Source organism: Phyllobates terribilis, unplaced genomic scaffold, assembly GCF_046119375.1.
Source record: "Phyllobates terribilis strain yellow unplaced genomic scaffold, ASM4611937v1 Scaffold_1__5_contigs__length_1240528914, whole genome shotgun sequence".
Classification (NCBI taxonomy): Eukaryota; Metazoa; Chordata; class Amphibia; order Anura; family Dendrobatidae; genus Phyllobates; species Phyllobates terribilis.
In genome coordinates this window covers 214,727,610-214,742,738 of record NW_027362761.1, presented here as the reverse complement: position 1 = coordinate 214,742,738, position 15,129 = coordinate 214,727,610, and the positions used below count along the sequence as shown (strand labels likewise).

The following is a 15,129-nucleotide window of genomic DNA, read 5'->3' as shown; positions in this document are numbered from 1 at the left end:
TGGGAATACCCCTTTAAGGCTGTGGACACACTACTGTTAAACCCTTCTCCTTTACCATTATAGGTACAAAGCAATAGAAAGCACTTGGTGACAGATTTACCATGAGACAGTGGGGCCCAACTGACTATAATGAGAAAATTCAGCTTTGATATGTGACACCTAAGTTTTTGTCCTTATAAATCCACACTCCGTCAGGCCATCTCTTCAGTGTTCCTCTTTGCTCTCATGCCAAGGCAAGTTGCAACTCTGAGTGTCACAATGTGCCCAGGACTAAAGGCCCTGTCACACTTAGCGACGCTGCAATGATCCCGACAACGATACGACCTGTCAGGGATCGTTGCTGCGTCGCTATGTGGTCGCTGATGAGCTGTCAAACAGGCAGGCTCACCAACGATCAGGGGAGCAGCGACATTGTGGAAAGAATCTTTCCACGATGTCCTGCTCCTGGTTACCAGCCTGCTGAAGCAGAAGCAGGCTGGTAACTATGGTAAACATCGGGTTACTAGGGGCACACGCGCACCTAGTAACCCGTTGTTTATCATGGTTACCACTCTGCTACAGTGAGCGGGAGGTTACCGCTCACTTTAGCAGGCTCATAACCATGATAAACAATGGGTTACTAGGTGCGCGTGTGCCCCTAATAACCCGCTGTTTATCATGGTTACCAGCCTGATCGCTGCTCCCGCTGGTCACACACAGTGATGTATGCTGACCAGCGGGAGAGCAACGACCAAAAAATGGTCCAGGACATTCTGTTAGCGATCAGCGACCTCACAACAGGGGCCTGATCGCTGCAAGGTGTCACACATAGCGACATCGCTGGTGAGGTCGCTGTTACGTCACCAAAACCGTGACACAGCAGCGATCTCGCTAGCGATCTCGCTATGTGAGACGGGGCTTAAGGGCCGAGAGGAGTATCTTGTAAGGGGCTGTCTTCACAATTAACCATTTAAACTGGGTTTCCCTCTTTGAACTTTCTGTACACCATCAGTGTGCCTGTGTTAAAATGATCTTATTCAGCATGATCCCCTTCCCCAGCTCTAGAACCTGCTCACTGCCACTACTCTTGGTGTTTGTATATATAATTATTTTGTATATTCTTTGCTGTTTGTGTTTTTATATGGTATATTCTGTAATATTCGGTAATTATGTAAGTGGTTCACTGCTGTTATACATTTGTGTATGTGGTTATTCCTGCTGATATACATAGACTTATGTATGTATTTGTGTGTGCGTAAATATATATGCGATTTATTAATTTTAGTATTTATAGTTATGTATATATGCTGCACACAAAAAAAAAACATAGAAGAAACGTAGAAAAAAATACATTTGGATGCTTTTAGAAACCATGAAAATATAGAGGAGTAGGACCACTGTGATTTTCCCTTGTGAAGGTCTCTTCATGTAGTGGCCCATGTGGTCTCATCAGATTTGAAGAATGGCGCATAGTGATACATTCTGTACTGCAAGTCAAATTATCACATATCAAGACTAAGGCATCAAAGTGTCTATACAATCCATCAGAAGGCGTTTGCACATTGTGCAGCTACAGGTCTTCCATTAACCTAATGCCACCACAGCTCTCAAAGGCTATCATGGTTCAGAGCAAAATTTCAATGTAGGCTGGAATGTAGGTCTATACTCTTCAACGATAAGCCCTGCTTTTGTCTTAGATGTAATGATAGCTGGAGACCACGTGGGCAAAGCCATGAACAGGCCTTCATGAGGGAACGTGAAGGTATCCCATGTGCCATTTTTCAATTTGTCACATGGGACATGTCAGTTTCTCGTGCAACTATGAGCAGCCTGTGTGATCTAAGCAAGCTGCTATGGCCTAAAACACCTATAGAATTCTCTCCCATCTAGTACTCAGAGCTTGCAAAAGGAGCGGCCAGCATCTGATCTTGATGATTTGCATTCGCAAGTGCAGTCAGTGTGGCAGAACATACCTGAGACAACTATTAATAACCTCATTGATTGCATACCAAGGTGTATAAGTGCATGCATTTCTGAGCAAGGCACTCGTTCTCGATCCTGAATAAATTGAGATGTTTTAAAAATGTTGTCCATTTTTTAATCATTTGCATATCATTATTATGTCTATTGCTCCTGAGATTTTTATAATTTTATGACTGTTCCTTCTTGGCGTTGCAATTTTAATGTTGAGGAGTGTATATCCACTTTATTCACTGGTGTTATAAATGTTATTTTACTTTTTTGTACTTTTTCTTCTTAATATTTCAGTTTGGGGAGGGGGGGATTCTTTTTTGAGGGGGGGGGGGTATGTAGGGGGTTGCCATTTTAGTTTTCACATCAGGCAGCCGAAACGCTAGAATCTGCCCTGGCCGTAGGAAAAAACTGGAAGGTCAGTGAAGTATGAGAAATTCAGAGAGCAAGGCAAAGCTGGAAGACCAAGACTCAGGTCAAACTGCAGAGAGGGGGAAGGCACTAGGAAATAGGCTCAGCCCAGACACATATCACAGGGTCAGAACTTTGGCAAGCTGAAGAAGTCAAATGTGAGCTTCATGCAGAAAAATCTCAAAATTAAAGCCTGATACTCTGCGAGAGATAGGAGCCCCTCGTCTGGTTTAGATAGTCCTTGAGGAACTGATTAAGTCGATTGCGTCCTGTTGGTGTCCAGCAATACATGCGCAGGGAAGCTGTGCTGGGATGGGGGGAGGTATGTAATGAATACAAGCAAACAATGTGCCCCACTAAGCGGAAAAGCTTGTGCACCCCTGGTTTAGATAACATCATAGTCATATACTTTTACAGTGTTTGTACTACGTGAGCAGAACAAAGAATTGTTCTGTGTTTTCAGGCTGAGGAAGGCCAAAACATACAGACACCATTTTATTTCTGCTGATGCTGATTTACAGTTTGTCTCTTTTATAGGAACTTGGCAAATATGGAGTCCTTTTTTATAATGCTGCTTTCATGATTTTACCTACATTGCTTTTCACTCTCTGGACAGGTGAATTTGAAAAGGTAATTTTTTTCTTTCTTCTGGAAATAAATATTTTCCTGCATACATAATGTAACAAAGATTAATCAATTTGAAATTTCCCCTTAAAATTATATAAATTCAGCACCACTAATTTTATATAAATATAAAATTATTCCCCTCCCTTCCTCTACAAATGTTAAAAACAAGACCTTACAAGGCTGTGTTAGTGAGAAACCAGGAATGCTAAATGCAGACTGCTGTAAACTGATAACATATCTGAGAACAAATATAAAATACTAGCGTTTGAACCCATTCTACGCCCAGGTGGCGACCATTTTTATTGGTATATGGTCTGTCATGCTGGTATGTGCTGTCCCCCTCCTGTTATGTGCTGCCCCCCTCCTATGTGCTGCCCCCCTCCTGGTATTTGTGCTGCCTCCATCCTGGTATTTGTGCTGCCCCCATCCTGGTATTTGTGCTGCCCCCATCCCGGTATTTGTTCTTCCCAATCCTGTTCCCCCATCCTGTTATGTGCTGCCCCCATCCTATCCTGGTGTGCATGGCACCCCTCATCCCTATCCTGGTATGCATGGCACCCCTCATCCCTATCCTGGTGTGCATGGCACCCCTCATCCCTATCCTGGTGTGCATGGCACCCCTCATCCCCATCCTGGTATGCATGGCACCCCTCATCCCCATCCTGGTATGCATGGCATCCCTCATCCCCATCATGGTATGCATGACACCCTTCACCCCCAATCCTGGTATGCATGGCACCCCTCACCCCCAATCCTGGTATGTATGGCCTCCTTATCCCCCAATCCTGATATGCATGGCACCCCATCCCTCATCCTGGTATGCATGGTACCCCGCATTCCTATCCTGGTATGCATGGTACCCCTCATCCTTATTCTAGTATGCATGGTACCCCTCATCCTGGTATACATGGCACCCCATCCCGCATCCTGGTATGCATGACAACCCATCCTTCATCCTGGTATGCATGGCATCCCATCCCTCATCCTGGTATGCATGACAACCCATCCCTCATCCTGGTATGCATGGTACCCGCATCCCTATTCTGGTATGTATGGTACCCCTCATCCTAGTATACATGGCACCCCTCATCCCCCAATCCTGGTATGCATGGCCTCCTCATTCCCCAATCCTGGTATGCATGGCACCCAATCCCTCATCCTGGTATGCATGGCTCCCTTATCCCCAATCCTGGTATGTATGGCACCCCATCCCTTATCCTGGTATGCATGGCACCCCATCCCTATTCTGGTATGCATGTTACTCCTCATCTTGGTATGCACGGCACCCCATCCCTCATCCTGGTATGCATGGTACCCCGAATTCCTATCCTGGTATGCATGGTACCCCTCATCCCTATTCTGGTATGCATGGTACTCCTCATCCTGGTATGCATGACACCCCATCCCTCATCCTGGTATGCATGGCACCCCATCCCTTATCCTGGTATGCATGGTAACCCTCATCCCTATTCTGGTATGCATGGTACCCCTCATCCTAGTATACATGGCACCCTCATCCCATTTCTGGTATGTATGGCACCCCTCATCCCCCAATCCTGGTATGTATGGCCTCCTCTTCCCCTAATCCTGGTATGCATGCCACCCAATCCCTCATCCTGGTATGCATGGCTCCCTCATCCCCAATCCTGGTATGTATGGCACCGCATCCCTCATCCTGGTATGCATGGCACCCCATCCCTCATCCTGGTATGCATGGTACCCCGCATTCCTATCCTGGTATGCATGGTACCCCTCATCCCTATTCTGGTATGCATGGTACTCCTCATCCTGGTATGCATGACACCCCATCCCTTATCCTGGTATTCATGGTACCCCGTATCCCTATTTTGGTATGTATGGTACCCCTCATCCCTATTCTGGTATGCATGGTACCCCTCATCCCTATCCTGGTATATATGATACCCCCAAATCCCCCAATCCTGGTATGTATGGTACCCCTCATCCTGGTATGCATGGCACCCCATCCCTCATCCTGGTATGCATGGTCCCCTCACCCCCCAATCCTGGTATGTACGGTACCCCTAATCCTGGTATGCATGGCACGTCATCCCTCATCCTGGTATGCATGGTCCCCTCACCTCCCAATCCTGATATGCATGGTCCCCTGACACCCAATCCTGGTATGCCTGGTACCCCCTCATCCCTATCCTGGTATGCATGGTCCCCTCACCCCCCAATCCTGGTATGTGTGGTACCCCTCATCCTGGTATGCATGGCACCCCATTCCTCATCCTGGTATGCATGGTCCCCTCGCCTCCCAATCCTGGTATGCATGGTACCCCTCATCCCTATCCTGGTATGCATGGTCCCCTCACCTCCCAATCCTGGTATGCATGGTTCCCCTCATCCCTATCCTGGTATGCATGGTCCCCTCACCTCCCAATCCTGGTATGTATGGCACCCCTCATCCCTATCATGCTGCACACATAAAAAAAAAAAAATACTTATACTCACCTTTCTTCCCTGTGCTCCAGCGCTGTGTCCCATTCTGCCGGAGGCCGGGAGAGAAGTGCGGCGCCGGAGTACGCGCGTGCCCATACCGCGCTGTCCGGTGTCATTTTGCTGAAGACACACTGCAAATGTGTCTTCAGTAAAATGGTGCCGAATAGCGCTATGCGCATGCGCCGATTCCGACGCCTCACTCCTGCCCCGGTCTTCGGCGAGAAGAGAGGTGCCGTGGTAACGCTCCTCCCGGTCAGTTAAGTATGTAAGTATGGCGCTGGAGATCGTGGTATGCGTTCAGTGTCTACGCATGTCACTATCTCCAGCGCCATACACACTCCTCTTACCTGTAACGGCTCCATGCGTCCTTCTGTCTGGAGCCAGACTGCGCAGGCGTGTCGCTCTTGCGCAGTCTATAAAGGCTTCAGACAGAGGGACGCATCTCTGATTTATATTATAGATTCTCTTTTTATCTTAAAAAAAAACAAAACTGTCTAAATATAGGCATTTAAGGGGTATTCTGACTCTGCTCACTTCTGCATGGTAATTGCCAGTGGCATCATGTCTATACTGGTATCTGCTGAGCATGATCAAAGAGTATCGTACACCTGTCCTATATATTAGATTAGGGCAGATGCAGAATTGGGCAGAGCCAGAATACCTCTGCAAAAGGTCCCTGGATAAAATACTGAAATCTGCAGCATTAATGGGATTAGAAGTCTGCAGTCACTCTACAGAATGTGACTGCAGACTTATGAAACCTCACATTGTGGTGCGCACAGCACAATGTGAGGATTCTCTGGTGCCAGAAACAGCGGTAATGTGATGGCAAGTATGCATATCGCCACAATCCGGCTAGACTTTTTCTGGCCTGGGCACGTAGAAGCGCCGGAAGGGTTCGAAATGGCCGTAGTCCATGAGCACTCCTCTTATCCCTCTGTCTGTCACATAGATGTCCAAAAGACTGATGGAATAAAGATCATTTTAATTTTTTCATTAAGGGAATGGTGAGTGAGGCTCTTTCTTTTTTGTACCTTGTTTTCATGATACATAGCTAAGTTCATGGAAAGCTTGGCTTGAGTACTCTCTTGACTACTTGTCCATTGTTTTACCATTTAATGCAGTATTGTTGTGGTTTATGTATAATAATTAGTGTTGAGCGATACCTTCCGATATCGGGAAATATCGGATCGGATTGGATCGGACCGATACCCAAAAAATAATGCAAGTCAATGGGACACAAATATCGGAATGAAAATAAACCCTTTCTTTCCTTGTAGGTTAATTCTACATGAAGGAAAACAACTAAGAATAATATAGAATGTATTACATGAAAAGCCGGCAATTCAGCAGCGGCATACACCGGTACCCGAACAGAAAGAATAGAGCATCACACATAGATTAGATAGATAGAAACATGTCAGTCACATATATCATAAGTACAGTGATAGTGTTGATTACTGTACTTGTCATTTAGTGTTAAAATAAAGGATTTATTGAAAAAAAATTGGCGTGGGGTTCCCCGTAATTTTAGTCTCTAGCGGAGGTTAAGCAGACGTCTGGGGCAGATGTTTGAAGCCTGGGAAGGGGGTAATACCCACGGAGCTTCCCAGGCTACTAATATCAGCCCCCAGCTGAATACCTAGCCTTTACCAGCTATTAAAATGGGGGACCCCCCAAAAAATGACGTGGGGTCCCCCCTATTTTAATAGCTAGCAAAGGCTAGGCAGACAGCTGGGGGCTGATATTAATAGCCCAGGAAGGGAGCCATGAATATTGGCCCCCTCCCAGGCTAGAAACACCAGCCGTCAGCCGCCCCAGAAATGGGTGCATGAAAACACTATTATTTTTTTTAATAAACCCTTTAACACTAAATGACAAGTACAGTAACCAACACTGTCACTTTACTTCTTATATATGTGACTGACATGTTTCTATCTATCTAATCTATGTGTGATGCTCTATTCTTTCTGTTCTAAATTGTCGGGTACCGATGCTGAATTGCCGGACGGCTTTTTTAAAGAGAGTGTCTTCTGAGCAGTTTGTCAGCTTTTGGACACCTTTGAAGGTGTTTTCTATGTGTTTTTATTTGCCTGCCATTGGTTTTAATGGTGTTCGACAGTGTTCGACAGTGTTCTAAGGTGTTCGACGAACAGTTCCACGAACATCCCGGTGTTCGACGAACCGAACCGAACCCGAACACTACGGGGGTGGCTCAACACTAGAGCCGAGGTCATGTCCAATGAACTCGGCTCACCTCATGCACGTCACTGACAGCGTGGGAAAATTCTCCTGCACTTACCGTGATCGCAGGAGAATTCTCTCACGCTGGGATGGCATTCTGATGACAGGCTGGATCGCAGCTGAGCGCTGCCATCCAGCTTGTCATCCTTCAGAGACACTGCAGAGCACAGGCATTATGGGAATTTCCGATTCCAGTATTCGATATTCTAAAAGTATCGGAACTCAGTATCGGAACTCCGATACCGCGAATATCGGTCGATACCCGATATTTCAGTATCGGACTGCTCAACACTAATAATAATGTATTTTTCCTGGTATTTTTTTTGCTCAAATATTTCAACCAAATTTTACTTACCTAAATGTCTATAGTGAAATCGAAAAGGCACTATGAACACTGTCGTTTTGTACTTTTTTTTCAAAACATTTGATCATTTTTCCCCCATATGTTGCCCTATAGCATTTTAAAAATGGCAGAATAAAAACATTATTAATGAAATAAACAGAAATTTGCCACCAAAAACAAATGTAAACCTTTTGAAATGAAAACCGCTTAGAACACATACAGTACTGTGCAGTGGAGCAGGGCGTCATGATCTCCCTGCACTACCGCTCTTCTTTCAGCAGACCACAGGTCACTCTATATCTGTGGTCTACAGAACAGCAGGGTGATGCAGGGACAGTGGTGCCAACGCACCCACAGGGTCAGAGTCCTGGCGCAGAGTTCTGGCACAGTGATGTCATCGCGCCTCTGAGGTCCAGTGCGTGTGCCGGCGCTTTGCAGGAGGACTCATCAGGATCCTGGATTAGGCGAGTATGTGATGTTTTTTATTTTAATGAAAAATGTGTGGAGGCATCATGTTTCTGGGGGTCATCATAATGTACGAAGGGATCATGTGACTGTGGTGGCATCATAAAGTATGGGGGCCACTCATACTTTGTAGGGGCTGCTGTGGGGGGCCCTCATACAGTGTGGTGGCTACTGTATGTGGAGGTCCCTCACAGGCCCGGCGTCAGCACCTGGGCTAGTGCTGGGGCCCTGAGCAGGCGGTGAGGACCACTCGCCGTCGGGCACCCCGGCACGCTATGCGGCCTGTGAGCGGAGGCGTGCGGTGCCAGCCCAGCGCCTGCAAGTGGGCCCCTCCCCGCTTGCTCAGGGCCCCGGGCGGTGGCCGGCACAATACTTACCCCTCCCCGTGCCTCCACTCCGCAGCTCCGGTGTCATCATGCTCTCTGCTGCACTGTGATGTCTCAGGTCAGAGGGCGTGGTTATGTCCTTCAACTGCGCCCTCTCCTGAGCAGTCACAGTGCAGCAGAGAGCGGGAAGACGCCGGCGACGCGACTGAGGAGTCCGGACTCTGGAGCAGAGCAGCGGCAGCAGGTGAGGTGAGTATTAGATTTTTTTTTTATGTATGGGGGCCAGGAGGCATGCCCGCATGGGGCATTATTTGGGGGCCAGCAGGCATGGCCGCATGGGGCATTATATGGGGGCCAGAAGCATGGCCGCATGGGGCATTATTTTGGGGCCAGCAGGCATTGCCGCATGGGGCATTATACGGGGCCAAGCCTGCATGGGGCATTATATGGGGCCCAGCCTGCATGGGGCATTATATGGGGCCCAGCTTGCATGGGGCATTTTATGGGGGCCAGTATCCTGTATGGAGCATTTTATGGGGGCCAGTATCCTATATGGAGCATTATATGGGGTCCATTATTCTGTATGGAGCATTATATGGGGCTCATAATACTGTACAGTATGGATGACTATACTGTCCAGTTTGCACTGTGCGCTACGAGGATTCGCCGGTTTCTGAGCTATACTGGTACTATATATATATATATACTGTATATATATATATACTGTATATATACAGTACAGACCAAAAGTTTGGACACACCTTCTCATTTAAAGATTTTTTCTGTATTTTCATGACTATGAAAATTGTACATTCACACTGAAGGCATCAAAACTATGAATTAACACATGTGGAATTATATACTTAACAAAAAAGTGTGAAACAACTGAAAATATGTCTGATATTCTAGGTTCTTGAAAGTAGCCACCTTTTGCTTTGATGACTGCTTTGCACACTCTTGGCATTTTCTTGATGAGCTTCAAGAGGTAGGCTCCAGAAATGGTCTTCCAACAATCTTGAAGGAGTTCCCAGAGATGCTTAGCACTTGTTGGCCCTTTTGCCAGGTCTGGTGACTGTGGAGGCCAGGTCATCTGGCGTAGCACCCCATCACTCTCCTTCTTGGTTAAATAGCCCTTACACAGCCTGGATGTGTGTTTGGGGTCATTGTCCGGTTGAAAAATAAATGATGGTCCAACTAAACGCAAAGCGGATGGAACAGCATGCCGCTGCAAGATGCTGTTGTAGCCATGCTGGTTCAGTATGCCTTCAATTTTGAATAAATCCCCAACAGTGTCACCAGCAAAGCACCCCCACACCATCACACCTCCTCCTCCATGCTTCACGGTGGGAGCCAGGCATGTAGAGTCCATCCGTTCACCTTTTCTGCGTCGCACAAAGACACGGTGGTTGGAACCAAAGATCTCAAATTTGGACTCATCAGACCAAAGCACAGATTTCCACTGGTCTAATGTCCATTACTTGTGTTCTTTAGCCAAAATAAGTCTCTTCTGCTTGTTGCCTGTCCTTAGCAGTGGTTTCCTAGCAGCTATTTTACCATGAAGGCCAGCTGCACAAAGTCTCCTCTTAACAGTTGTTGTAGAGATGTGTCTGCTGCTAGAACTCTGTGTGGCATTGACCTGGTCTCTAATCTGAGCTGCTGTTAACCTGCAATTTCTGAGGCTGGTGACTCGGATAAGCTTATCCTCAGAAGCAGAGGTGACTCTTGGTCTTCCTTTCCTGGGGCGGTCCTCATGTGAGCCAGTTTCTTTGTAGCGCTTGATGGTTTTTGCAACTGCACTTGGGGACTCTTTAAAAGTTTGCCCAATTTTTCGGACTGACTGACCTTTATTTCTTAAAGTAATGATGGCCACTCGTTTTTCTTTACTTAGCTGCTTTTTTTTTGCCATAATACAAATTCTAACAGTTTATTCAGTAGGACTATCAGCTGTGTATCCACCTGACTTCTGCACAACACAACTGATGGTCCCAACCCCATTTATAAGGCAAGAAATCCCACTTATTAAACCTGACAGGGCACACCTGTGAAGTGAAAACCATTTCCGGTGACTACCTCTTGAAGCTCATCAAGAGAATGCCAAGAGTGTGCAAAGCAGTCATCAAAGCAAAAGGTGGTTACTTTGAAGAACCTAGAATATAAGACATATTTTCAGTTGTTTCACACTTTTTTGTTAAGTATATAATTCCACATGTGTTAATTCATAGTTTTGATGCCTTCAGTGTGAATGTACAATTTTCATAGTCCTGAAAATACAAAAAAATCTTTAAATGAGAAGGTGTGTCCAAACTTTTGGTCTGTACTATATATATATATATATATATATATATATATATATATATAATATATATAATATATATATATATATATATATGTATATGTATGTATGTGTGTGTGTGTGTGTATATATATATATATATATATATATATATATGTATATGTGTGTATGATATTTCTCCTCCGTATCTGTGCGTCATGAATCATGATATGTGTTAAATGGGCCCACTGAGACCAGGGTCCACGAAAACCTGGAACCGGCCCTGGTCCCTCATACAGTGTGGGGGTCTTCTGTGGGAGGCCCTTATACAGTGTGAGGGTTACTATGGGAGACTTCCATAAAGTGTGGGGGCTATTATATTGCGTGGAGTTCATGTGGAAGCCATTGTAACATTTGCAGCCTACTGTGAAGGCCATAACACAGTGTGGGGACTACTGTGGGAGGGAGCTATTATACAGTATAAGATCTACTACTGGGGCCATTATACAGTTTGGGCACTACTTTGGGGGCCATTATACAATGCATTACACAGTGTGGAGGCTACTGTAGGGACCATTAAACAGTGTGAGGACTACTGTGGTGTCATTATACTGTGTATAGGGTAGCTGTGGGCCCATCATACTGTGTATAGGGGAGCTGTTGGGGCAGTATACTGTGCAGACGGGAGCTGTGGGCCCACCAGACTGTGTAGAGGGGTGTAGCCCAGATATTCACAGGTTTATCATTCCAAACTGTAAGTACTAATATGCGATTATATTGAATGAATATGCACCTCCTAAACCACTAACACCGTTGATTATGCATAGCTACCATTGTCTTTGGACATAACAGGTAGAACCCATTAAAATGGCACTTGCACTTTATTTTGATTCAGAGAGCTCTATCCTAGTCCATTTATCATAGTAACTTATGACTTTTGCCCACATCTGCATTCTCTTTTCCTAGACATCTGTTTGCTACATCTTGCAATAGCTCTGCTTGTATTTTAATTTTTGTTTTATATATATGAAATAATAATAAAGTTATACTTTTAAATAGCTGAGTCTTCTTGTACTGGGATTCAGTATCCCTGGTAGTGGTTTTCAGTAAAACAAAATACTGTTGTATGAAAATGATTCTCATTTTTATTTCAATGCTAAAAGACAGTAAATTATAAACGTATTGCTGCATTTATTAATACAGGAATTATATGGCTGTAATATGTGTATGCACTGTCTTTCCTTAGGCAATGCATTTTAGCAAGTGGACAAATTTTTATTTTGTTTTACAATTTCTCCTCTCCTGCATGATGGGGTAAGTAGGCAGAGATTTGTTACATTACTGAATATATATACTTGATCTCACACACTTTCACCATCCTATTATTCCATTGACAATTGACTAAACGATAGTTTGCTGGATTCACATAAACAGGCCAATTCATTAGTGACTGACATTTTGACAGCAATTATATTGCAAGTATAATCAAGCATCTATATGAATAACATTCATTGATCTCCCTGGTAAATATATATATATATATATATATATATATATATATATATATATATATATACACTGCTCAAAAAAATAAAGGGAACACTCAAATAACACATCCTAGATCTGAATGAATGAAATATTCTCATTGAATACTTTGTTCTGTACAAAGTTGAATGTGCTGACAACAAAATAACACAAAAATCATCAATGGAAATCAAATTTATTAACCAATGGAGGCCTGGATTTGGAGTCACCCCCAAAATTAAAGTGGAAAAACACACTACAGGCTGATCCAACTTTGATGTAATGTCCTTAAAACAAGTCAAAATGAGGCTCAGTATTGTGTGTGGCCTCCACGTGCCTGTATGACCTCCCTACAACGCCTGGGCATGCTCCTGATGAGGTTGCGGATGGTCTCCTGTGGAATCTCCTCCCAGAACTGGACTAAAGCATCCGCCAACTCCTGGACAGTCTGACGTTGGTGGATGGAGCGAGACATGATGTCCCAGACGTGCTCAATCGGATTCAGGTCTGGGGAACGGGCGGGCCAGTCCATAGCTTCAATGCCTTCATCTTGCAGGAACTGCTGACACAGTCCAGCCACATGAGGTCTGGCATTGTCCTGCATTAGGAGGAACCCAGGGCCAACCGCACCAGCATATGGTCTCACAAGGGGTCTGAGGATCTCATCTCGGTACCTAATGGCAGTCAGGCTACCTCTGGCGAGCACGTAGAGGGCTGTGCGGCCCTCCAAAGAAATGCCACCCCACACCATCACTGACCCACTGCCAAACCGGTCATGCTGAAGGATGTTGAAGGCAGCAGATCGCTCTCCACAGCGTCTCCAGACTCTGTCGCGTCTGTCACATGTGCTCAGTGTGAACCTGCTTTCATCTGTGAAGAGCACAGGGCGCCAGTGGCGACTTTGCCAATCCTGGTGTTCTGTGGCAAATGCCAAGCGTCCTGCACGGTGTTGGGCTGTGAGCACAACCCACATCTGTGGACGTCAGGCCCTCATATCACCCTCATGGAGTCGGTTTCTAACCATTTGTGCAGACACATGCACATTTGTGGCCTGCTGGAGGTCATTTTGCAGGGCTCTGGCAGTGCTCCTCCTGTTCCTCCTTGCACAAAGGCAAAGGTAGCGGTCCTGCAGCTGGGTTGTTGCCCTCCTACGACCCCCTCCACGTCTCCTGGTGTACTGGCCTGTCTACTGGTAGCGCCTCCAGCCTCTGGACACTACGCTGACAGACACAGCAAACCTTCTTGCCACAGCTCGCATTGATGTGCCATCCTGGATGAGCTGCACTACCTGAGCATCTTCTGTGGGTTGTAGAGTCTGTCTCATGCTACCACGAGTGTGAAAGCACATCCAGCATTGAAAAGTGACCAAAACATCAGCCAGAAAGCAATGGTACTGAGATGTGGTTTCTGGTCCCCACCTGCAGAACCACTCCTTTATTGAGGGTGTCTTGATAATTGCCAATAATTTCCATATTTTGTCTATTCCATTTTCACAACAGCATGGGAAATTGATTGTCAATCAGTGTTGCTTCCTAAGTGGACAGTGTAACGGGTCTGGGAGGCGGAACCTCTGGGCTACTATACAAGGGAGCGGTCCTTGTAAGGGAGCGGGTGGCGACCAGGCAGGCAGTCACAGCAGGTGACCGGGACAGTCTCTGGGTGTACGGGCAGGAGGTCACGGCAAGTGATCAGGGCAGTCTCTGGAAGAACGGGCTGGAGGTCACGGCAAGTGACCGGGGCAGTCTCTAGGTAAAGGGTAGGTACGACCTGTGATGGCTGAACCTCCAGGTAGGCTAGCAAGGCAGATGGAGGATGTGTGCTCCCAGGTGAGCAAGCGAGAGTCTCTGGAATAGCAGGTGGTCACAGCACGTGACGGCGGAGCCTCCAGGTAGGCAAGCAGGCAGGTAGCGGAGAAGCGCTCCCAGGTGAGCGGGCAAGAGTCTCTGGAATAGCTGGTGGTCCCAGCACGTGACAGCGGAACCCCCGGGCAGGCAAGCAGGCAGGTAGCGGAGAAGCGCTCCCAGGTGAGCGGGCAAGAGTCTGGAATAGCTGGTGGTCACAGCACGTGACAGCGGAGCCTCCGGGCAGGCAAGCAGGCAGGTAGCGGAGAAGCGCTCCCAGGTGAGCGGGCAAGCTGGTCCATAGACAGACTGACCGGAGTTGTAAGGCAGACCGTCGGACCTCAGGCAAGCAGGCAGGTAGCTGATGTGCGCTCCCAGGTGAGCGGGCAAGTTGGTCCTTAGACAGACTGACCGGAGTTGTAAGGCAGACCGTCGGACCTCAGGCAGGCAGGCAGGTAACAGGAAATCAGGCAGGATTAGGACAGCAAGCTGGCAGGAATCTGGCAGGTAACTGGCAGGTAACTGGCAACGGGACCTGAGGGCTGAAGCAGAGTAGAACGGTGCAACAACATTGCTCGGGCACCTCCATTTTGGAGGAGGTGCCTTATATATGGTAAAGTCCTCCGGCCATTGGCCGGGGACTCCTTAGGACGGCGCGCGCGG

The 15,129-nt window shown here is 46.6% G+C and overlaps 1 protein-coding gene across 3 annotated transcripts in view; it reads left to right on the top strand.

Annotated features, from left to right (window-relative positions):
- Positions 1-15,129, top strand: part of SLC35D2 (solute carrier family 35 member D2) — a 135,062-nt gene that overhangs the window by 83,561 nt on the left and 36,372 nt on the right. For 2 of the 3 annotated variants that reach the window (XM_073670982.1, XM_073670985.1), the window contains 2 exons: positions 2,899-2,991; positions 12,348-12,415. In XM_073670982.1, the coding sequence (XP_073527083.1) occupies positions 2,899-2,991; positions 12,348-12,415 (161 nt within the window). The remainder of the gene's footprint in view (positions 1-2,898; positions 2,992-12,347; positions 12,416-15,129) is intronic. The other variant, XM_073670983.1, reaches the window with a different exon arrangement.